The sequence below is a fragment of the Nicotiana tabacum genome, chromosome 8 (assembly GCF_000715075.1).
Source record: "Nicotiana tabacum cultivar K326 chromosome 8, ASM71507v2, whole genome shotgun sequence".
In the NCBI taxonomy this organism is placed as follows: domain Eukaryota; kingdom Viridiplantae; phylum Streptophyta; class Magnoliopsida; order Solanales; family Solanaceae; genus Nicotiana; species Nicotiana tabacum.
The window spans coordinates 1,565,988-1,590,486 of NC_134087.1; the positions used below are offsets into that span (position 1 = coordinate 1,565,988).

The 24,499-nt window shown below is 37.1% G+C and overlaps 3 protein-coding genes across 6 annotated transcripts; 2 read left to right on the forward strand and 1 right to left on the reverse strand.

Annotated features, from left to right (window-relative positions):
- The first annotated feature begins 5,460 nt into the window (after nt 1–5,460).
- On the forward strand, nt 5,461–6,435 carry LOC142162798 (uncharacterized). The gene is made up of 3 exons (XM_075219607.1): nt 5,461–5,615; nt 5,686–5,920; nt 6,016–6,435. Exons 1-3 carry the CDS (start codon nt 5,461–5,463, stop codon nt 6,433–6,435), a joined length of 810 nt encoding a protein of 269 aa, XP_075075708.1.
- Nucleotides 6,436–10,661: 4,226 nt separating this feature from the next.
- On the forward strand, nt 10,662–18,650 carry LOC107807526 (omega-amidase, chloroplastic-like). 4 transcript variants are annotated; one of them, XR_001652912.2, is made up of 9 exons: nt 10,662–11,200; nt 16,508–16,729; nt 16,889–16,988; nt 17,094–17,168; nt 17,252–17,330; nt 17,866–17,881; nt 17,963–18,043; nt 18,120–18,231; nt 18,310–18,650. XR_001652912.2 is itself a non-coding variant. In XM_016631934.2 (9 exons), exons 2-9 carry the CDS (start codon nt 16,511–16,513, stop codon nt 18,374–18,376), a joined length of 720 nt encoding a protein of 239 aa, XP_016487420.1. In that variant the 5' UTR covers nt 10,667–11,177; nt 16,508–16,510; the 3' UTR covers nt 18,377–18,650. The 4 variants fall into 4 exon arrangements, 3 of the variants coding, with proteins under 3 accessions (XP_016487420.1, XP_016487419.1, XP_075074979.1); XM_016631934.2 differs by having other exon boundaries at nt 10,667–11,177; nt 18,149–18,231; XM_016631933.2 differs by having other exon boundaries at nt 10,670–11,200; nt 18,149–18,231.
- Nucleotides 18,651–18,935: 285 nt separating this feature from the next.
- LOC107807528 (uncharacterized) lies at nt 18,936–22,937 on the reverse strand. The gene is made up of 5 exons (XM_016631935.2): nt 22,779–22,937; nt 21,294–21,545; nt 19,990–20,121; nt 19,754–19,870; nt 18,936–19,655 (listed from the first exon to the last, which is right to left on the reverse strand). The coding sequence occupies exons 2-5, from the start codon at nt 21,543–21,545 to the stop codon at nt 19,326–19,328; spliced, it is 831 nt and encodes a 276-aa protein (XP_016487421.2). The 5' UTR covers nt 22,779–22,937; the 3' UTR covers nt 18,936–19,325.
- Nucleotides 22,938–24,499: the final 1,562 nt, after the last annotated feature.

The following is a 24,499-nucleotide window of genomic DNA, read 5'->3' on the forward strand; positions in this document are numbered from 1 at the left end:
ACAAGGCCCTCGCGAATGCAATGCTTCACCCGTCTAACTTTCGCGAACGCGATGAGTAAATTCTACTGGGCAAAATTTCCTCCTTCGCGAACGCGAAGCCCAGTCGCGAACGCGATTCACAAGTATCCAGCCTTTTGCGAACGCGAAGGCTTAATATTTTCTTCCTCAAATGACTCTTCATGAACGCGAGGTTCTACTCCCGAATGCGAAGGGTAAAATTCCTCTACAATAGCTGAATAAAATCTGCAACTTTTTAACAACTTAAAATGATCTGTTGAGCATCCGAAACACACCCGAGGCCCCCGTGACCTCAACCAAAGGCACCAATATATCATAAAACCTTATTCAAACTTGTACGGATCTTCAAAACACCTCAAACAATATCAACTCAACCAAAACACATCGAATTCAAGCCTAAGTCTTCCAAAATCTTCCAAATCACGCTTTTGATCAAAAACCCAACCAAACCACCTCCGAATGACCTGAAATTTTGAATACACATCCCAAATAACATAACGAAGCTATTGCAACTCTCGAAATTCTATTCCGACCCTCGGATCAAAATCTCACTATCGAACCGGAAACTTCAAAAATTCAACTTTCGGCATTCCAAGCCTAAATTAGCTACGGGCCTCCAAAATACAATCCGAACATGCCCCTTAGCCCGAAATCACCTAACAGAGCTAACGGAACCATCAGCTTTCAATTTCAAGGCCGTCTTCACACTGTTCTGACTACGGTCAACTTTCCAACACTTAAGCTCTCATTTAGGGACTAAGTGTCCCAAAACTCTTCGAAACTTAAAACCGAACATCCCGACAAATCAAAATAGCAGAAATAAACTTGGGAAAAGCAGTTAATTGGGGATCGAGGTGTTAATTCTTAAGACGACCGGCCGGGTCATCATAGCAAGCTGCTCAAGCAAGGAGTGAAGATGACATGTTCAAAATGTCATCAAGCAGGCCATAACAAGTCTTCCTTCCAATCAAGGGTAAGTTGTAATATTTTTGACCTTCTTATTCACTTCAAACGCTAACTTAAATAAGTGTTATAATTGAATATTTTTTTAGGGTGAAATTGGAGAGTCTACAAGTAGACAGTCAAAAACAACTCAAGAATCTGGTGCAACTAATACAAGCAGTGGGCAATTGGCCATTTTCCTACAGTTGACCGATTGATCCATAAGAGCGGTAAGAGGATGATATTTACAAGGACGGAAAGCGGTATCGAACAAGAGAGCTGGAAGCGAAGCACCCTTTGAAAAAGCTTCTATCTGACAGGAGGAAGTACTCGACTAGTGAATGAAAGGAAAGATGATGCCCAAGCGAAGTCAACTTATTCAAGAATCCTCTTTAATTCAGGTAACTAATTAAGCACATCTATCTACCAGCAAAGACAGGTTAGAATGGTAATCTATGTTACGAGTGCCCCTTACCTTAAACCTTAAGTAGCTCACTAAAGGAAGTGTGAAAGTAAGCAAGCAAAGTCTCAATCCGAAATCAATAGCCCGCAAGAAATTGAAAGAAAAAAGCCCATCTCTTTCCAGTAGTATGTAGCTTTACTTCCTTGAACTTCTATGTAGTGGTGTAGTTTGCGCAGTTGAGTGACGCTTGTTGAATACCTCTCGTAGGCCTGATCTCAACAATTACATATATAAATGGAAGTAAGTCGCTTTTAAGATGCACGACTAGCAGAAAGAGATCTTTCTATTGGTAGGAACGGAACATGAAGGGGAAACAACACTAGATTTGGCAGGGGTGCATCTAGCAACTACTCCTAGAAAACTTACTATTGGGGTTAAAAGAACAAGGGAACGAGGTGTTGAATCTGTATATATATATATGTGGATTTGTGTTGAGATTTGTAGAAATATGTTGCACATTAGCCTATATGTTTTGTTTCACTACCTTCTCATGAATCTTCTATTAATGTTTTTATTTTGTATAATTTCTCTTGAAGTATTCATTAAAGATTGTTCTTATCCGTTGGTAGTTGTGTCTAAGTATATTATGAGCAACATATTTCTACAATTTTTTTTTTAATTGGCAGATACATAAGATTGTTTTTGGGATTTAAGTTCATGAAAAGTTGAGCAATAGTTCAAGTTATTGTAGAAATTTGGCTAAGATTTTGAGTAGTGCATTTGTCATTTTATTAAATCTAAGGATGATGACAGATATTATATTAAAGGGTCCATTATCGTTATTCTTTTTCAGTTTTCTTCAATATAGTTTAATTAGTACTACTCCCTCCGTTCCAATTTATGTGAACCTGTTTGACTGGACACGGAGTTTAAGAAAAAATGAAGACTTTTTGAATATGTGGTCCTAAACAAGTCAAAAAGTGATTTAGAGTGTTTGTGTGGTTATAAAAGCTTCTCATTAAGGATAGAATTAGAAGTTTAAGCTAAATTCTTTTCAAATTTAAAAATGGATCATTCTTTTTGGAATAGACCAAAAAGCAAATACGTTCACATAAACTGGAACGAAGGGAGTAGTTAAGTGAAAACAAAAAAAATAAGAAAAGCAATAAAACAAAAAAAAAAGTGGGACAAACCTAAAAGCCCATAAAGGGCTGTTGGGACCTAAAAGAGTTGAAAATCCTTTATACTAAAACATAAAAGTCTTCTATTCATTTTCACGAACAGAGAATAACGAAATAGAGGTAGCAAACCCATGAAATATTTCACGCAGACAACACGAAAATTCTAGGCTTCTCTACAAATAACTAGTTCTTGAACATAGGTATGTAAAATTTTCTATTCTCAACTATCCTATAGTATATGAATCGGATATTTAGTTCCCTTCTTTTTCTGTATCAACAATAAATTTCATGTTGAGGTGTGAAACTTTAAAATTAATTCAAATGCACTAGTTATTGTAGAATCAATTGTTGACGGGTATAAATTGGACTGGGGCCTACGTATTGGCTCAAGGAGTTTTGAGGTGAGCTGATTTAACCCTTTACTAAAGTGGTTTAACTCACAAAGCACGCATACAAGGTGTTTGATGAATTACTTAAAAGAGTTTATATTTACTTAATTGGAGCGAGTGAGTACCTATTAACTTAGAATTGTTCTGGCAAAAGTTTAGATGAATAGTTATGATATATGTGCATAAAATTTCAGATTTTTGTGTTATTCTTATATGCCATTTTAATGTTGAAAATTCATGAAGGAGCAAGAATCTTTAGATATACTTTTGAATATTTATTTCATTCTTATGCCATGATTTACCTTTAAGGATACCAATATGAGTACGTATAGGATGTTTTAGAAAAGATTTAGACTTGAAAAGTCACAAGAAGAAGTTTTAGAAAGAAAAGATTTTTGGGAGTATCCTTTATTCTGAGAAGGGGTCATCGTCCAAGCCGAGGGTTCTGACCAAGGCGTTGACTTCCTGAAACTACTTGTGCCAAAGTAGGGAGCAGACGAGCCGAGAGTCTCATTGCTAAGAATTTGCCTAGCCAAGCTAAGGTATGGTATATGAGCGCTGAGAACCATGAAGCGAGTGACACCTCGTGGATTGGGTCTATTCAATCAGGCTAGGATCGAACCTATGCTGATCATACGGTGACTAAGACAGAAATAAGTCAGGATAGTTGGAACTCCCAAAGTATAAAGTGAAGTATTTTTTTATAAGAAAGAAAAAGAAAATAATTTCTTTAAGAATATTCGTAAACTGCTATTATGCAATTATTTTAGAATTGTTCTTATAAGATTTATGTTTTACATGCATTTAGAATCTTTGCTCGTAATGTATATATTATTAAAGTCCCGTTCCCTGTCATTGAGACTCTCTGAGTATAATGGATGATACTACGTTCTCTTTTGGGAACCTACGTTGGTCTGCGTAACAACGTAGGAACCGGTTTTGCAGGCGCAGGCTACGACTTAGGACTTCCCTCACTTCCAGTACTATTGGTGAGCTCCGTTTTTGTTCGTAAAGTATTCCTTAGAGTCATCTTTATTTAGATATTTCTTTGTTTACTTAGAGAACTGGCCAGAAAATCTCATGTCTTGAGTAGTGCATCAGTTTATAAGTAGAGGCTTCATAGACATAGTCGGTGGATTAAGATTCAGATGTTTTTGATAATAACATAGCAGTATTTCAGTAGTTACTACGAATAAAGTTTTGGAGTTGATTTATTTTAAATATTTAAATTAGTCAAAAGTAATTGGTTAAGTTATTTTGTGGTTAAATTTGACACAATAGAGGATAGAGATGTTGTGCTCTATTTAGGGCCATACATGATGAATATCAAGCCTGTGGTTGTTAAAGTGTGGAGTGTGACTTTTGATTTTGCAAATGAGGTATTGAAAACCATACCATTATGGATTCAATTGCCTAAGCTACCACTTAATTGCTGGGAGGATGATTCATTGAGTAGAATTGGGAGTACTCTAGGAATACCTATATATGCAGATGCCTGTACTACTAGAGTTGAACGTATTTCATATGCTCGAATTCTAGTGGAAATGGATGTGACTAAGCCACTTCCAAAACAGATTATGGTAGAAGATCTCAATGGCAGGGAGTTTGAGCAGAATGTTTGGTATGATTGGATGCCCCACTATTGCATTAAATGTCTTCAATCGGGACATGTTTGCCAAGAACCACAGAAGGAAGAAACAAATCAAAGAGGAAGAGATCAAAAGCCACAACATTTTTGGAGGAGGAAAAGGCAAGTGGAAGAGAAGCAGGACAAAGAAGCTGCTCCACAAGTCCTAAAGCAGGATGACAAACAAAAAGGAATAGAGCAGACACAGAAAGAATTTTCACCACAAAGGCAGGAGGATGATGAAGGGTGGCAGACAGTGAAGAGTAAATCTATAGCAAAGAACTCGAAATATGGGGGGATAAGTATGGGGATAAGTATAGCAAATGGAAGTAGTACACCAAATCCTTCAAACTCAATGCTAATAAGCTTGGGGTCTAGTAGCAAGAACAGATGGGATGTGATGCAGGAGACTGATGATCCATTCATACCTAGATGAAGATAGTAGCATGGAATGTTAGAGGATTGAATAAAGTATATAAGCAAAAATAAATAAAGAAATATATTAGAGACAATAAGGTAGACTTAATAGATATTATTGAGCACAAGGTGAAGCAACATATGGTAGGGAAAATCATATAAAAAATTGCAAAGAACTGAAAATGGAATGACAACTATGTAGCTAGTACTAAAGGAAGAATCTGGGTAGTATGGGATTCAGGAGTAGTAGAGTTTATACAGCATAGTTACTCTGAGCAGATGATCACAGGGAAGATTATATTAATGGAGAGCAAGGAAGAATTTTGACTCTCAGCAGTATATGGACTGCATACTATTAAACAAAGGAAGAACATGTGGGAGGAGTTAACACAGTTGCATAGGGAGCTAAAAGGACCTTGGATTGCAATGGGAGATTATAATGCAATACAAAGTTAGGAAGATAGGTACAATGGGAATCCTATTATGGAAGCAGAGATAAGGGATTTCAATGATTTCTTAGACGACACAGGAATGACAGAACTCAGATATGTTGGGAGAGAATTTACATGGACAAATAGTCATGTCCATAGCAAAATAGACAGAGCACTAGTAAATGATGGATGGATTATGAGTATGAGGCAATTGGAGGTGGTGGTGCAGGACCCTTTATTTTCTGACCATACACCTTTATGTCTTTGTTTTGAGCAGGAACAACAAAATAATCCAAAGCCTTTCAAAAATTTTCAACAACCTAGCTGAGCACAAGGAGTTTGAAGGCATAGTCAAAACAACATGGGAGATGAACATGCAAGGATCAACAATAAAAAGAGTCTGGTTGAAGCTTAAAAGACTGAAGAATGGACTGAAGCAACTACATAAAGAGGAGTATATCACAATTCATGAGAAGATTACACTCATAAAGGGGGAGCTACAAAGAATTCAGGTGCAAATAAGAGACCCAAACCATTCAGAGGCTTTGAAGAATGCTGAAAAGGATCTAAAAGAGAAGCTAGAAAAATGGAGTACAATTGAGGATAGTATACTGAAACAGAAGTCCAGGATCCAATGGCTGAGGCTAGGGGTTCAAATTCAACTTTCTTTCATGCTAGTATAAAGAATGGGAATTCTCAAAAGAAAATTACAAAGCTAGTCACCCAAGCAGGTTTGCATACACAGAATCAGGAGGAAGTACAACAGGAAATCATTCAGTTCTATCAGAAACTCTTAGGAACAACTACAGAGGAGATTCCAGCTATTGAACCAGATGTGATGAAGAAAGGAAGCATACTGACAAGTGCACAACAAGCAAAACTGATAAAACCTGTGACAAGGGAGCAGATTGTCCAAGCACTACAAAGCATAGATGATTCCAAAGCCCCAGGGTGTGATGGGTATAATTCACTATTCTTTAAAAAGACACGGGCAATTATAGGGAATGAAATAGTGGAGGCAGTTTAGGATTTTTTTAGAACATCAGAAATGTACAAGCCAATCAATTGCACTATAGTGACCTTAGTTCCTAAAGTACAGAATCCATCAAGAATTTCTGAGTTTAGACCAATATCATGTTGTACTGCCATTTATAAAATCATCTTCAAAATCATAACTAGCAAGCTTCAAAAGGTTATGGACTACTTGGTTGATGATAACCAATCAGCTTTTGTTCCAGGGAGGATAATTTCAGATAACATCATTCTAAGCCATGAGATATAAAAGGTTACAACAGAAAGAATATTACTCCAAGATGTTGTTTGAAGATTGATATGAAGAAGGCATATGACTCTGTTGAGTGGTGTTTCTTAGAGCAGATTTTGGATCAATTATGTTTCCCAGAGGTGTTCATTACATGGATCATGAAATTTGTAACTACGGTTTCCTACTCTATACTTATAAATGGTAATCCTATGAAGCCTTTTCTAGCAAAGAAGGGACTGGGACAGGGTGATCCTATGTCCCCTTTTCTGTTTGTTCTAGTATTGGAATACTTCACAAGAGTGTTAAAGGGACTGAAGGAGAACAAGTTTTTCAAATTTCATCCAAAGTGTGCTAAGTTAAACATAGTACAAAATCAGCTTTGCATATGATTTGCTATTGTTTTGCAAAGATATGGAGTCTGTGAAAGCACTTTATGCTCGTTTTCAAATGTTTTCTAAGGTTTCTAGGCTGGAAGCAAATATGGAGAAAGGTAGTGTATACTTTGGAGGAGTGAATCAGAAATTGCAACTTGATATATTGGATCATCTAGGTTTCTTAAAGGGTGAGCTTCCTATAAGATACCTAGGGGTCCCTCTCAGTACAAAAAGGTTATCACTTACTCAGTGTAAGCTACTAATTGATAAGATCATTGACAGGATTATTAGCTGGACATCAAAGTTCTTGTCTTATACAGGGAGATTGCAACTCATTAAAAGTGTTCTCTTCTTAATACAAACTTTCTGGTCTCAAATTTTTACTTTACCAAGGAAGTTGATACAAATGATTGAGAGTGTATGTAAAAGGTTTCTCTGGACAGGAGGTGTTGATGTATCACGTAGGGCACTTATTGATTGGGATAGAATCTGTATGCCTAAAGTAGCAGGGGGGATGAACATTATGGACATCCAACTGTGGAACAAGGCAGCTGTGTGAAAATTGCTGTGGAATATATGCAACAAGAAGGACAAACTATGGGTAAAGTGGATACATTGTTACTATGGGAGGAGAGCTAGTCTGTAGAAGAGCAAACCAATTCAGGCATCGTGGATTGTACAGAAGATACTTAAGGCTGCTGAATATCTGGAAGAAGTGGGGATGCAAGAAGAGGAGCTTAATCAGATGTAGAGCTTCACCATATAGAAGATGTATAAGAAGTTTCAGGGTGAGTACCCAAAATGCTCATGGAGAAGATTAATCTGTAACAACTATGGAGCTCCTAGATGGTTGTTCATATTATACTTAAACCTACATGAAAGGCTGTTAACAAGAGATAGAGTGGCAAAGTGGAGTCTAGTTGATGATCTATCATGTCCATTGTGTACAAGAGAACCAGAAAATGCAGAACATTTATTTTTTAAATGTGGAATGGCATCGGAAATCTGGGATAGCTTATTGGAATGACAAGGAATCCAAAGGAAAGCAAAAGGGTGGTATGAAGAAGTTCAATAGGCAGAGGTGCATGCAAAGGGAAAATCTACAAATTCATGCATATATAGAATCTGTTTGGCAGCATGTGTCTATTACATATGGCATGAAAGGAACTTGAGGATTTTTCAAGGGAAAGCTAGGCAGAAGGAGGCCATTATACGGGTAATAGCACAGGAAATTCATAGTCGTGGAAGTAAATACAAGAAGTTAGATAGGAAGTTACAAGAGATGAAGGAGTATCCTAGACTATGAGTTAGTAGTAGACTATTTGCTATTTTTTTTTGTAATTAGGAGAAACAGAAGAGTATAGGACTTGGGGCATGATGTCCAAGATCCTAATGAACGAGAATTGTAAAGATTATACTTGGTTTGTGAAATAAAATCTTTTACTTACCAAAAAAAATTGGTTAAATTATTGCCTTGTTGCATATAAAGTTTGAAGTTATAATAGATTTGATAAGAACAAATGATTCGCTCGGTCATGTTTAGTGATCGGGTGCCGGTCACGGCTAGTTCAGAAAATGGGTCATGACAAACTTGGTATCAGAGCCACTCTTGTGTCAGCCTTACCGATTGTGGGTCAGAGTTCAACTGAGTTTAGGCAAATCTCGGTTAGGCGGGGCAAACCTCAAATCCCATGCGGTGGGGCAAACCTCAGCGAGGATGCTGAGTCCACACCCCAGACTTTAGACAGAGTTCCACATCAGCAAAACACAAGAGGAATGCTGGGTATATAAGTTAACAAGCCTTACATCCCTAGTGACACGTTTTAAACCCGTGAGGGCCTAAGCCCAGAGCAAATAATATCACTAGCGGGCTGGACTGTTACAATCTGATGGACAGAAAAGATCAAGAAATATTGGTTTTGGATGTTACACCAACTCTACAACTGGAATGACTGTCACTAATATAAGAACTGCCTATTTATAACTTCAATATGTTATTACTATCATTTTTGATGACTAATCTATATGCTTTTATGTCAATTTCAGCCTGATACTTCAGGTGAGAGAGTTGTGTCAAATGGGACTAAGGTTATGAAGGATACTAGTGCAGTCAATATTGATCTTGGTTTTAAACTTCTTGGGCTTGAGTTAAAGGCAGAAATACTATTACTACTTCCCAGCTGCAACAACTAAGTGCAAACAGGAGAAATCAAATTGGATCTTCATCAACTATCTCTTTAGTTGCCATAATGCAAAAGAGCATCCTCAAGAATGTAGTTGTATTAGGATTATGCTATTTTGAGTTCATGTATTTTGCTAAGTATCCATACTTGGATTGATTATTGTGTCTTTTTTGGGTCACTAGTTGATACTATCTTAAGAACTTATATTCAAGCTTTGTTGCATTTCTGTTCAGCTTTTGGAAATATGACTTGTGTTGTATAACACTTTAGTTGTGAATGCAATTTAAATGTTATTGGTAGCCTCAACATTCGTGCTATTTGTTGCTTTTATAACATCAGTTGGTAGCCTCAGCAACCTTTGCATCAGTTGTGAATGCAATTACAAAGCTGGACTGTATAAGTTGGACTATATGTGCTTGGTGAATCTGGAAGATGGTAGGCTGCGATGGATGTTTGTTAAATACTTATCAGTTGAGTTCAATTACAACTTCAACATGTTAGCACTTTGAATTCCATATTTGAACCAGTACATAAAAAAATGACAAAAAATCTCTTCAATTCATTGAAATAAGGCCACATGCCACAATTACATTCACACAAATCACAATAACAACTAAATCTCAACGAATTCAGATGTCTAGTTTATAACTAGTGCTTAAATACTAGTTTAGCCTCAATTAGGATCAATCAAACCTAATAAAATCCTACAAGTAGGGTCTGAGGAGGGTACTGTGTATGCACATCTTATTCCTACCTTGAAAAGGTAGAGATGCTATTTTCGAAAGTCCCTCGGATTCAGAGGAAGAATAGAATCAACTAAGATTCTTTGTTAAAAGATTTTCCTCGTTATTATCTCCACAACAACTAAGCTTCTTGTTTCGTCATTATTATTGATTATTGCTCCATTATTATGAGAGTTACTCTCATTCCCAAGATTTGGAAACAAGTAGTAGCATAATTTGTTGCGTTTTTATTAAGGGGGTGTAAATGGGAAATGGAAGAGACACCTCTTGGATTGCACCTCTTCATCTCACCCTTTTATTGTCCATAAATTTAGAGGTTTGGTCTCATTTTTCATATATGAAAAAATCTAAAAATTTCTCCCCTCTTTTCTATATTGTTGCATTATTTGAAAATTAAATAAGTGTCGAGTGTGATTTGCTCCGTTTGTTGAGTTCGCTGAAATTCTATGATTTGAAGTGCCGCTATTACAGAATAGTTATTCCGTTCTATCCCGGTAGGAATTAGTCTGTATACCTTGAGCAACGGTGAATAGATTAAATTCCTTAAGGACACACTTTGAATTCAGTGGATTCAAAATTATTTTACGCTTTGTTTTGTTGAACTAACATTTGTTTGCTTGTCTGATTTTTTTATTTTGAACACGGTAATACCAACATAATTAAGTAAGAGAATTATCCCACTTAATTAGTGCGAGACAAATACAGTGCCTTTACACTGATAGCAGGACTACCTTCTAATATTCTTCACTCTCATCATTTTCCACGCACCAACAAAAGGTCAAACCAAAAATCAGTTGAAGTTGAACACCAAATCTGCAGTGCCATGGCTTCTATTTCTAAAAGGACAGCAAGTGCTCAGTCCTTTGTCTCTGATCCACTACTTCAAATGCCCAAAATAACACAGATCTGTCTTTTTTTGTTGTTTCCTTACACCCTTTTTGTCTCCTTTTGTTTCTTCCAACAAACCCAAAAACATGTCATTTTCTTGATACTTAGGTTAGCTAGCTTGTTTGAAAAATCAAATCACTAACAAAAGTCCTCAGTGTGGTAATTGTTGATTCCTTTCTTTTTTATCTTCAATTTTTTTGTGGGGTTTCGAAAAAAAAAGAAGTTCAAGATTGGAATTTGTCAGCTGAAAGTTACAACAGAGAAGAATGTTAACATTCTAAATGCTCATAATCTAATTCAAGTTGCTGCAGAACAAGGTGCAAGTCTTATACTTTTGCCTGTGAGTAGCCTTCCCTTCAGTACATCCTTTTAATTTTTAGCTTTAAATATCAATGCTTATTATTGCTATGCTGAGCCTTACCTTAATTTATTACTCCTTCCGTTCAGTTTTATAAAACACTCTTTTTTTTAATCTGTTTACAAAGATTTGAGACATTTCTATATTCGGAAAACTCTTAATTGACATATGCTTATTGTTGCGGAAGCCAAATGTATATAGTGTGAATAAGTCACAACTACTATACCAAAAATTATGACAGCCACCAAATAATAAATAAGACAATAAAGCAACAATAAAGAGAACACCAAAATTTACGAGGTTCGGCTAATTTTGCCTACTCCTCGGACACAACCAATATTTTATTCCACTCCAAAATACAAGTGAAATAATACTAAAGAGAGAAGATACAAATGCCTTAAACAGATGAGAAGGCAAATGAGAGGTGTGTTTCAACTAAACATTAGACCTTCTTTTATAGGGGAAAAATATCCCCCAAACTTAACTCCCAACCAATGTGGGACTTTGGCATTTTGCCAAACTTCAACAAATCTCCACCTTGGCAAAATTCCACATTTTCAATTCTCTCTCAATAACAAATTTTTGTTGTGTCTTCATCTTTAATCTTCAGTGTTCAACAATGTTGATCAAATCCAAACAATGTTGAAACTTGATCGCAGTCACCACCTTTGTCAGCATATCAGCAGGATTCTCCGTAGTATGAATTTTCTTCACCGTGACTCCACCTTCTTCTATGATTTCTCGTACGAAATGATACCGAACATCAATGTGCTTCATCCTTGCATGATAAACTTGGTTCTTCGCTAATTGAATAGCACTTTGACTATCACAAAAAATTGTGATACCTTTTTGTTCAACACCAAGCTCCTTTAGCAATCCTTGAAGCCAAATTGCCTCTTTCACAGCATCTGTAATAGCCATGTACTCTGCCTCTGTTGTAGACAAAGCAACTGTTGACTGCAAAGTAGACTTCCAACTAACTGGTGCCTTTGCAAAAGTAAACACATAACCAGTAGTTGATCTTCGTTTGTCCATATCACCCGCAAAATCTGAGTCACAATATCCAACTACAAACTGATTGTCTTCCTGCTCAAAAACTAACTCGACATCTACAGTATTATGAATATACCGTAGAATCCACTTCACAGCTTGCCAATGCTCCTTCCCTGGATTGTGCATATATCTGCTAATAACTCCAACATCTTGTGAAATGTCAGGCCTTGTGCAAACCATTGCATACATCAAGCTACCAACAACATTTGCGTATGGTACCTTTGACATATACTTTCGTTCAGCTTCATCCATTGGAGACATAGTAGTACTTAGCTTAAAATGGGAAGCAAGTGGAGTACTAACTGGCTTAGTCTTGTCATCTATGCCAAAACGTTGAAGTACTCTCTTCAAATATTCCTTTTGAGATAAATAGAGTTTCTTTGAACGTCTATCTCTAATTATCTCCATGCCAAGAATTTTCTTTGCCTCACCCAAATCCTTCATCTCGAACTCCTTCTTCAGTTGAATCTTCAACTTATCAATTTCTTCCAAATTCTTGGAAGTTATCAACATATCATCAACATATAGGAGAAGATATACAAAGGAACCATCTTTAAGCTTGTGCAAATACACACAATGATCGTATTTGCTTCTCTTGTACCCTTGCCGCAACATAAACTCGTCAAAACGCTTGTACTATTGTCTAGAAGATTGTTTCAATCCGTACAACGATTTTTCAAGTTTGCACACCATATTTTCTTTTCCAGCAACTTTGAATCCTTCTGGCTGAGTCATGTAGATTTCCTCCTCCAAGTTTCCATGTAAAAACGCAGTTTTTACATCCATCTGAACTAGTTCCAAATCCAATTGTGCTACCAAAGCCAACATAATTCTAATGGAGGAATGTTTTACAACTGGAGAAAACACTTCATTGTAATCAATTCCCTCCTTTTGAGCATATCCTTTGGCCACCAATCTTACTTTGTAGCGAACATCTACTTGGTTAGGAAATCCTTCCTTCTTTGCAAATACTCATTTGCACCCAATTGCTTTCTTTCCCTTCGGGAGATTGACCAATCTCCATGTATGATTCTGATGAAGGGACTGTATTTCATCATTCATGGCAATCCTCCACTTATCTTCTTCTGAACTTTGGACAACGTCTTTATAAGTAGTAGGAACATCATCAGCTACAATTGAGGTTGCACAAGCAACCGTCTCTATGAGACGAACAGGTTTCGTTATTGTTCTTTTTGGCCTGCTGGTTGCTATTGATTCAAGTTGTTGTTGAGGTTCCTGAGTTGGAATCTCCTCTACTGGCTCTCCTTCCAGAGGGTAATCTTCATTTGTTTCCTCCTCTGCTTCTTGTGTAGGAAAAATAAATTTTCCCTCAAACTTCACCTGCTTAGAAGCACCTTTATTTTGTTTGGTGTCTTCTGTTACCTTATTTACCATAGCAGATTCATCAAAGGTAACATCTCTGCTGAATATTACTTTCTTTGTCATAGGACACCATAAGCGATATCCTTTGACTCCAGAAGTAATTCCCATAAAAATAGCCTTCTTTGCCCTTGGATCCAATTTTGACTCCGTCACATGATAATATGCAGTTGAGCCAAACACGTGCAAAGAGTTATAATGTACAACAGGTTTTTCGTACCATTTTTCAAATGGTGTCTTGCCATCAATAGCTGTAGATGGTAGACGATTAATGAGGTGGCATGCATATGTAATTGCCTCAGCCCAAAATTCTTTGCCCAAGCCAGCATTGGACAACATACACCGTACCTTCTCCAGCAAGGTCCGGTTCATACGTTCTGCCATTCCATTCTGTTGTGGTGTATGTCTAACAGTGAAGTGTCGGACGATGCCATCATTTTCACAGACCTTATTGAAATGATCATTTTTGTATTCACCTCCATTGTCTGTGCGAATACACTTGATCCTCTTGCCTGTCTGATTCTCCACCATCGTCTTCCATTTGAGAAAAATTCCCAACACTTCATCTTTGCTCTTCATTGTATACACCCATACTCTTCGGGAAAAATCATCAACAAAGGTTACAAAATAGTGCTTCCCACCCAATGAAGGTGTTTTGGAAGGACCCCAAACATCAGAGTGTACATAATCCAAAATGCCTTTAGTATTATGGATCGCTGTACCAAATTTAACCCTTGTCTGTTTCCCTTTAACACAATGCTCACAAAACTCCAAGTTGCAAGCCTTGACTCCTTTTAACAATCCTTGATCTGATAGAGTTTTCAAGGATTTTCCTCCAGCATGTCCCAAGCGCATGTGCCATAGCTTGGTTGCTTCTGCCTCTTTGTCGTCACTGGATGTCACTGTCGCTGTCCCAATAACTGTACTGCCACAATAGCGGTACATATTATTATTCTTCCGATTAGCCTTCATTACCACTAGTGCACCGGAACATACTCTCATCACTCCATTTTCTGCAATGATTTTAAACCCTTTTGATTCCAGGGCTCCCACAGAGATGAGATTCTTCTTCAAATCCGGTACATATCGAACATCTGTTAATGTTCTGATCATTCCATCATGGTTCCTTAATCGTATTGAACCAATGCCATATGAGGTAAGAGGGCTGTTATCCGCTGTGTGGACGACTCCATATTCTCCTTCTTGAAATTCCACGAACCAGTCCCTGTTGGGACACATATGATAGCTACAAGCCGAGTCCATCAACCATATGTCTGATGATGTTGATGACTCTGTTGTAACTAATGAGAAATCTGAATCATCACAATCAGCTACATTTGAATCCATAATGGCCTTTCCATTGTTATGTTTGGCCTTATTCTTCAACTTCGGACAGTCTTTCTTCCAGTGCCCTTTTTCTCGACAAAAGGCACATTCATCTTTGCTGGGTCTGGATCTTGACTTGGATCTTCCCTTCTTTGTCCTCGTTTGACTTTGAGGACGACCCCTCACAAATAGTGCTTCTCCTTCTCCGCCCTTTTGTTTTTCTCGCTTTCTTTGTTCATAGCTGTACAAAGCCGAACAAACTTCTCTGAGAGAAATTTCGTCATTTCCATGGAGTAGAGTAGTTTCAAGGTGCTCGTACTCATCAGGAAGTGACGCCAACAACATTAAGGCCAAGTCACCATCATCATAAGTTGTATCCATATTTTGCAAATCTGTGACCAACTTATTGAAACTGGTGATATGTTCATTCATCGTGGTACCAGGAACATAGGTGAAGTGAAACAGTCTCTTCTTCATGTACAATTTATTTTGACTATTTTTCTTCAAAAATTTATCCTCCAGTGCTTTCCATAATTTACTTGCAGAAGTTTCCTTTGTGTATGGATATTTCTGCTCTCTAGCAAGGAAGGATCGAATGGTACCGCAAGCAACACGGTTGAGAATCTTCCAATCTTCTTCTCCAATAACATCTGGTTTCTTTTCTTCAATGGCCAGATCTAGCCCTTGTTGAAAAAGGACATCTAGAATCTCGCCTTGCCACATCCCAAAATGCCCGGACCCGTCAAAAATTTCTACCGCAAATTTCGTATTTAACACAATTCTTGTCATAAGCGAAGATGCCAATGATGACGTATTGTTGACACTTGATGTAGATTCTTCTTGTTTATTGTCTCCCATATTTGACACAAATATTATTTAATAGCTGACGACACAAATCAAGATTATTTCCTTTCTGATGTAGAAGATCAGACTAAGCTGCAACCACAGAGCATACTCGGACAGAACCTTGACTCAGTTACCAAGATAAATCTTTTCTGATGTGGAAGATCAGACTATGCTGCAACCACAGAGCATACTTAGACAGTACCTTGGCTCTGATACCAATTGTTGCAGAAGCCAAATATATATAGTGTGAATAAGTCACAACTACTATACCAAAAATTATGACAGCCACCAAATAATAAATAAGACAATAAAACAACAATAAAGGGAACACCAGAATTTACGAGGTTCGGCTAATTTTGCCTACTCCTCGGACACAACCAATATTTTATTCCACTCCAAAATACACGTGAAATAATACTAAAGAGAGAAGATACAAATGCCTTAAACAGATGAGAAGGCAAATGAGAGGTGTGTTTCAATCCTAAACATTAGGCCTTCTTTTATAGGGGAAAAATCTCCCCCAAACTTAACTCCCAACCAATGTGGGACTTTGGCATTTTGCCAAACTTCAACAAATCTCCACCTTTGAGACGACAAGATCAAAGGGTACTTATAAGCTATGCACATAGCTTAATAACAATGTTGGATGTGATGATTTAATGTTCTTTCAACCATTTATTGTAGGAAATGTGGAATTGCCCGTATTCAACTGACATGTTCCCAAAGTTTGCTGAGGACTTCAATGATATAGACAGCGCCCCGTCATTTCTTATGTTATCTGAAGTGGCTTCTTCTTTAGGAGTCACAATTATCGGGGGATCAATTCCGGAAAAGGATGCTGGTCAGCTGTACAATACTTGCGCTGTGTTTGGACCTAAGGGCGAGTTAAAAGCTAAGCACAGGAAAGTAAGCTTCTTTTGATAGTTCTCCAAAAGGTCTTGCGATAGTCAAAGAATGTATATAATGATAAATTTTGGTTTCAGTAAGTAGAAGTTAAAAGAGGTTATTTGAAGAAGAGAGTGGCAAGACGAACTAGAAATGTAATTATGCAATGCCTTTCTGTAGATACATTTGTTTGACATGGGTAAGCCACTTCCAGGAGAAGTTCAATTTAAGGAATCAGACAGCATTTCAGCAGGAGATAAGCCTACAGTTGTTGACACAGGTAGGCAGTTGTTTCAAAATATTAGCAGAAAATGTGCAAATGGCTTCCTATTTGAAACTGTACTTTTACAGGTCTTATAACTGAAAATTTTCAGAATTTATGCAGATTTTGGTTGCATTGGAATAGGAATTTGTCATGATATTCGATTTCCTGAACTGGCAATGTCGTATAGTGCCAGAGGTATGGTGGTTTACATGTTTTATTGTTCTCCTTAATTGCACCATGATGTCTATAAATATCGAGCTTCTTCATATGAGAACCAGGTGCTCATCTAATATGTTACCCTGGAGCATTCAACATGAGTACTGGGGCGGCCCTGTGGGAGCTGGAGCAAAGAACAAGGCAAGTTGATTCTGTCTCGTCTAGTTGTGAATAGATTTTACCAATGAAGGTTTTATGAAGTTTTTTTAGAATATTTTATTAGAGAGCGACCACTGCAGTTGCGACACACTTGTAGAAAGTATACAGAAACTCTGAGAAAAGGCCCTCTCTCTGCCTCCAATTAACCAGAACTTAACACCTCTAGAAAATATTTCCCATGTGTGGATTTCTACTGATTCTTTATCCTCTTCGACAAACGTGGACACCTTAACGCCGTAGATCTTGTATCCTATATTCCTTTTCTAAGTTTATTAAAATGTAATCAATTATGAAAGGGTTGTATAATCTCTATTCCTGGAAATAGGACCTTTTTTAGTAGTACCTTAAGTGTGTTACTCTATACGGAGAATTTTCTTCTAGCAGAAACAATGTGGTTCACTTTGGATATTTCCCTCTGATTCTCTCTTCTTGTCCGCGGTGTAACAAAATTTTCTGTTGTATTCTGATAAGTGATAGCTGCTGCTTCCTTACTGCTAATTCAACTTTGATTTTGCAGGGCAGTAGATAACCAGGTAATACCATGTTGCTTTATAATGATAAACCTCTTTGTCTTGTAATCAAACTGAAAAGACATGTAACTGCATTTGTCGTAGCTTTATGTGGCATCTTGCTCCCCATCTCGAGATTCAGCCAGTAGCTACATAATATGGGGTCACTCTACTTTGGTTGGACCGGTATGTTCAGAAACTGTAATGTAAATCTGCATATAGCTACTTTGGATTACAAAGTTTCTGTATAATGCAATCAAAGAGATCTATCTTTGTTTTTCTGGTGAGCAGATGGGTGAAATAATTGCAACCACAGGGCATGAGGAAGCAGTTCTAGTTGCTGATATTGATTATGCTGCAATTCAACTGGCAAGGTGATGCATCATTTGTTGTAAAAAATGGCTTATTAAAAGATTTTTACCTTTTTTTCACTTTGTTTAAAGCGCGTGCAGGGAAAGCTTCCCTTTAAAGAGCCAGAGGCGCGACGACATCTATCAATTTGTAGACTTGCTTGGATAGAAGTGCTAAGAGGCTTTAAGAGTAGGGCATTTTGATCAGATTGCATATCATGGCCAAATGAAGTTCTGAAATGAGATTCTGCAGGAGTTCTTCATCACCAAGAAAATGCTTTGCTAGTTTTGTTGGCAACCAGTGCTTGTATCTTTTTTTATGCTTATTCCAAGAGGCATTTGTTAACAAGTTTGATAATATTTGGCATTTCATCAAAGATTATTTTGACAAGATTACCAGGGTTTCAATATCTCAATAAAATAGTGGCTTATCATATTGATGGAATACAACATTGCTCTTACAAATTTGAGTCATTGCATGAAGAGAAAATTCCTGGTGATACAAAGACACAGCTAACCTAATCTAATTTCGGATGGTAAAATTGCTCCAAATCGAATAGTAGAGTAAAACTGCTCCAAATCAAATAGTAGAGGGGTAAATTTGACCCAAATTAGTGAAGAAAATTGATAAAGGAGGATAATTGGAATAATAGCGAGCAAATTTGACCCTTTCCCCTTATCTAAAGTTTGCTAGAACGAAAATTTTAAACCTAGAATTCCATGCCTCATCAAGTTAATTTATTGTAATATTGATATCAGACAGTATGATACAAAATGGAGTAGTTGATCTTCATGAAATTGGTGATACATTATAATTTGATGGTTCAAAAACCCCAAGTCAGTAATACACACAAATAACAGCAATCATTCCTACCCCCGGTTAAACGGATAAATAAAAATAAAACTACCACCTTGTAATATAGAAACCAAAAACCAAGACTAGCCACTTATAAGAGCTTCTCATGCTAGACGCATGTCAAGCATTTGACATTAACCCTCTCTGGAGGCTCAGTCACTAGACATCATAATCTGGCAAGGGGCAGCATACCCTGTGCCAAATGAGGACTATCGCCTTTATGAGATAGAAACCACCTGGTGATTCTTTCCTTGATGGAAATCTAAAGTTTGAAGAGTTCTGGAAGATGAGCATTTGTAAGCTTAGTTCTTTTGCTGATCTCGTGCTTCTTCTTCTTGGTTTTGGGCTTCTGGACAATCCCGTGAACTTGGGCCATTGCCCTTCTCTTTGCAGTGTTTGTAGCTGGCTTCATCCCGTTCTTCTGGAGATCCTTTTCAATATCAAGCATGTCACGTGGTAATTCAATACCTCTGAATAGCTGCTTCAAATCATCATCGACCTTAATAGGTACTCGTGGATCATTTGGGAAGGCAATGTCTTCCTGGGAGTCAAAATTTGACAGAAGCCAAATTTGACCAGCACCTTTGAGAGCCTGCAGAAAAAATTCCAATATCAGTACATTGAAAGCAAATACTCAAAAGTAGTTTTTTTTTTAAATACTCAAAAGTAAGGTTGGTATGACAAATGTACCTGAAGGTCCTCCATGACAGTTGGGTATGCATCCTTGAGGTCGATGACAGCAATACCCTCAGGGAATTTTCGTATCAAGATAAGTAGTTGGTCTTTATTCTTCAAGGCATGTTTCGACTGTTGACAAATTATAAGTGAGTTAATGTTATTCAAAAAGAACAAGAGATTCAGAGTTGGTTGCAAATCACTTAAAGACGAGTAACCTTAAAAGAGTCTCCTAGAAGACCTTGCTTTACCTTATAAGAGAACCGATTGCCATCATAATATACTTTGAGATTGTTCCTCAAACTGTCAAACACAGCTTTATTGCCATTTATATCAACATGACATGCTTCATTAATCTGTTCTGGTGTGAAAGCTTGCCTTGTCTGCACGTATGAAAATTAATCAATTATCAAAGTCTAACTATTACTACTAAACAGAACAAGACACAGATTTCCCAATAAGATAAGAAGGCAAGCCACTATACTACTCAGGGCAGAGAATCCAGCAACAGTGGAGAATTAAGCAACATTCTTTGGGCATCACCTTCTCAAATTTGAGAGTTTTAAGTAACACAGAAGAACTCATACCCTAGAATGGACCAAAGAGAAGTTTATTTTCGTTTTATATCTTTTTTCCACGGATGTTAGGTCTGTGTTATTTTGACAGTAATTCTAGGTAGTTACTTCCAGTGGCATCAGGCAAGGAAAAACGAAACAATAGTGTGTAAATTTAATCTCTTGAAGCTATAAGAAGAAACACTGCAGGATATGACGTGTTATGCGGTTGTGCAGTAATACCTGCTAGGAAATACGTCATCCTAAAATCGGTTCACATGATATTTTGTTAATTACTTAGTCCTGCTAAAAGAAGAACGTCATCACCAAATAAATGTAGTTGAAAGGTATTTCAGAAACTCATTTGAGGCATGTATGTTTATGGTTATTCAGCAAATGCAAAAGTTTTTACTTGAAGAAGGGAACATATTTCAACTAACAATGCGACCATCCACATGTAGCTTAAGTAGGTCTTGCAACCAGTACTCAATGGTTGACACTCTAGAAACACTCTAGACATCCCACAATAATAATTCCTCAAAAATAAAAGTCCTCCACTGAAATTGCACTGTTTTTTTCTTTTTTCCTTTTTAGACTTTCTGTTCATTTTCTCCTTTGAATGCCCCAATAAAAGCACATTGGGCTAAATAAGTTGCACCATCCAACATTGCATGAATCCTCAGTGGTAGACCTAGTCATAAATCTAAAGACACTAGCCCCAAGGCTAACAGTTCTAAATCTCAACCACTAAATAAGTTTTGACTATCAGCTAGTAATATCAGTTATGTTGCTCCTTACTTTTAAATCTGTAGGGCACTTAATCCTAAGCTATTTCTCTGTGGGAACGAATTTAGAGGTTCAGCAGTTCTTATGCTTCTTCTTGGTGCTAAATATTAAGTTAAATCAAGTCCATCATAGCTCTCAATTTAGAAGTTAAGAAATAGCTGGACGGGGTTAAGGAAGAATTGAAAAACAATGAGAAGCAAGTGGAGGAAATATACCTCGAGTAGCAAGTCTATGACACGTTTTATCTGAGCCCCCACGGGAGCTTTCCTTATACTATTTATATGCTGAAGCCTTTCCGTGTCATTTGAAAATTTGACTGCAGGTGCAGGAGATTTTGCATTTGCTACCATTGGTCTTGGAGGAGCTGCGTTAGAAGGTCCTGCTCTGGAAGCTATACTACTAAGGGTAGATTGACACTTCTCTTGTTGCTTCTTGAACCTTTGCAAACTTTCTTGAAGTGAAGCCATCTGGTAAACAATAGAACCCAACAACTATTAGAAATTTCTTGCAAGGCAAACACATCGAGAAACCACTGCATAACTGAATGAATGGAAGCATTCTAATAAATACAAATGTTTCTAGAAGTAAAAATTAAGCTCTCCCTCACAACTTGAGGTGTTTTCCGCAACTCGACACAGCTTTATAGAAGTGAATTTGTTAGTCAGAAAGTGGTCAGCTTCTAAAATTCCTCTTCCAAGGACCTTCCCTACTTCTCTGTTTGGGTCATCCAATGATGCATCAACTTATAATTAAGGAACAAATAATCTAATCACTCTTTGCCTTCTCAACATCAAATTAGGAAAATGATAACTTAAGACCCAAAATACAGTGCAACAGAGAAGTAACTTTATCTGCCCCCCGGGCTTAGTTCAAGTGGCAAAGGTTGTGGGACTTGTGACTTAGGGTCACAGGTTCGAGCCCTGCGACATCAAAACTAAGTCTGGTATTTAAGTGGAGACGAGTAGAGGGATGGACCCTTCATCCTAGAGTTTCAAAGGTTGCGGTTGGTCCTAAAGGTTGGCCAGATGAATTTCTTGGTCATAAAAAAAATTTTAAAAAAAAAACTTTATCACTATTTTGCACTCGGGTCTGTCAAAAACACAATGAGAATTCAGTTCATCAACATAGTGAGCAGGCACCTTAATTAGAGACGGACGGATTTCTAAGTTCTCGCAAGATAATTTTTTTTTTCAAAACCATGTCTGATAGATAATCATTATCTATCACTATTTTTCACAGAAAACTTTTAACCCCTGTTAGCTAATGGAAATTCCATTATTCGTATTTGCACTATAAGCCTTACAAGTTAGTATAGCAGCAGGACCATGTATTATTCCTCTTTAGGGCTCCTTCAAATTCAACTCGAAAAGACATGAATAAGCAAGAATACTATATGGGTCTTGGAATTAACTGTAAATTATCACCCTTTAAATCATATCTACTATTTTGTTTCCATAAAACCCAGAATTTTGAATCAGTACGGTCCTCGACTTATATTCTTTTTTATTTTTAGGCCCAAACACAATAATGAATTGATCGCTCGATCAATCAACTACATCTCAATCTCAAACTAGTTGGGGTCGCTTATATGAATCCTCTGCAGCCGTTACGCTCTATATTAAGGCCCAATCACAATAACAAGCACAAAAATTAAGCTTCCAAAAAAAGATAATAAGCACAAAAAGAATTTCGGGCTTAACCTTGGACACGATAAAGAGGAGGAATTCGCCGGAGAAAACGTATGGGAACGCCGGCGGGAATCGACTACGTCGGCAATTAAGAGAGAGCAAGGATTTGGTGATGGGGCTTTGAACAGAAAATCTATTAAACGGGAATTGGGTTAGCTTCGGAGATAATTTATGGAGTAGTTGACACGAAAGAATAGAGAATATCAGTTTGATCCCTTAAAATTGAAAATTGATACCTAAACCCCTTATGTTTAGGATAGAGGTGATACCGAAACCCATTATGTTTAGGAAAGAGGTATTCCCACGTAGGGCTGTTCATTCGTATCGGATATCCAAAATTCGAACCGATCTATTTAATTTTGGATTTTGGATTTAGGATTTCGGATTGGATCGGATTTTGAATTGTATTTATTAAAATTTCGAATTGGTATATTTTAATCCAGTCCGATCCGAAATTATTAGGGCATGTATAAATACTACACTTTAATTTCGGATAATCAGTACTTCCTTTACATCTTCCTCCAAGTTATTACCTTTACAATTGCTAAGATTTACATATATTGGCACCATAGTACTCTCATAATTGCATAAACATGAATTTTTCTTAATGTATTGCCTCTTTTACAAAGAAAATATACATATTAGTTTGCAACTTTGAGGCATAATAATACAATCCGAAATCCGATCCGATTCAAACTTTAAAATCCGATCCGATTCAATATAATTCGGATCGGATTCGGAATGCAATTTCTAGAATCCGAAATATGCTAAATCCGATCTGATCCGTACACAACCCTAATTCCCACCGTCTCGAAAAGGGTGAGTAAATTTGGACATACATTCATTAATATTTGTTGGAAAATAAAATCTATTTATGTAAAGAGAACTACCTAAATGGTACTTTGAAGTTTGAATCATAAGTATTATTTGTACTCAAATATTTAGAATATGTTAGAACTTTAGAACACAGACAAATTGGACAAACGAAATAGCCTCTTCATTTTGGTCAAAGAATATTCGACATACATATTCCCAGGAATAACTCGTTGGCCAATAGAAGATTGAGTCAAGGAAAAAATATATATTTATACTTCGCCATTCGCAGATCAATAAATATAAGACGTACGTTTTGTATATAATTTTTTATCACTTAATTATAGTTAAGTAACAAATACTTTTACTTTACTTTGTAATATTTGATAAAATTAAATTATTTTATTTGATGTAAACGTGATTTAACCGCGGAGATAGTTCGATGGAAAAGAAATAAATTCGATGGCAATATCATATATTCAAATTATAATGTGTACATTTGTCGCGACCCAAACCAATGGGCCACGACGGGCACCTGGTGCCTTACTCAACCGAGTACCAACGTAACGTATCTTTCGTATCATTCTATCATAGGTAAATGAATCAGAAAGGTTGTCATGAGATAACTAGAATGAAGCATGAGGAAATTCTCGACATAGGATGAGCCAACATGATATACCGACTTATACATATGAAGTACGTGCCTATAAGGCCGGCATGATCCTTTATATACTCAAGGCCATACAAGTGTCTGTATACATGTCATCTATGTACAAGCCTCTAAGAGTAGATAAATATCATAAAGGTCGGGACAGGGCACCACCATACCAATTAATACATGTCCAAATCATACTGACCAAATAGGCAACTCTGGAGCAAATGGAGTGCACCAACACCTTCCGTTGAGTTGATAACTTATT

Excerpts from the sequence above, each read along its gene's own strand:
- LOC107807526 (XM_016631934.2), top strand. The coding sequence starts at position 16,511 with ATGTGGAATTGCCCGTATTCAACTGACATGTTCCCAAAGTTTGCTGAG. Across the intron at positions 16,989-17,093 it reads GCCTACAGTTGTTGACACAG|ATTTTGGTTGCATTGGAATA; the intron begins GTAGGCAGTTGT and ends GAATTTATGCAG. Across the intron at positions 17,169-17,251 it reads AATGTCGTATAGTGCCAGAG|GTGCTCATCTAATATGTTAC; the intron begins GTATGGTGGTTT and ends TATGAGAACCAG.
- LOC142162798 (XM_075219607.1), top strand. The coding sequence starts at position 5,461 with ATGGAAGCAGAGATAAGGGATTTCAATGATTTCTTAGACGACACAGGA. Across the intron at positions 5,616-5,685 it reads GGATGGATTATGAGTATGAG|GAACAACAAAATAATCCAAA; the intron begins GCAATTGGAGGT and ends TGTTTTGAGCAG. Across the intron at positions 5,921-6,015 it reads GGGAGCTACAAAGAATTCAG|TATACTGAAACAGAAGTCCA; the intron begins GTGCAAATAAGA and ends AATTGAGGATAG.
- LOC107807528 (XM_016631935.2), bottom strand. The coding sequence starts at position 21,545 with ATGGCTTCACTTCAAGAAAGTTTGCAAAGGTTCAAGAAGCAACAAGAG. Across the intron at positions 19,871-19,989 it reads GCAATCGGTTCTCTTATAAG|TCGAAACATGCCTTGAAGAA; the intron begins GTAAAGCAAGGT and ends ATTTGTCAACAG. Across the intron at positions 19,656-19,753 it reads CTGTCATGGAGGACCTTCAG|GCTCTCAAAGGTGCTGGTCA; the intron begins GTACATTTGTCA and ends TTTTTTCTGCAG.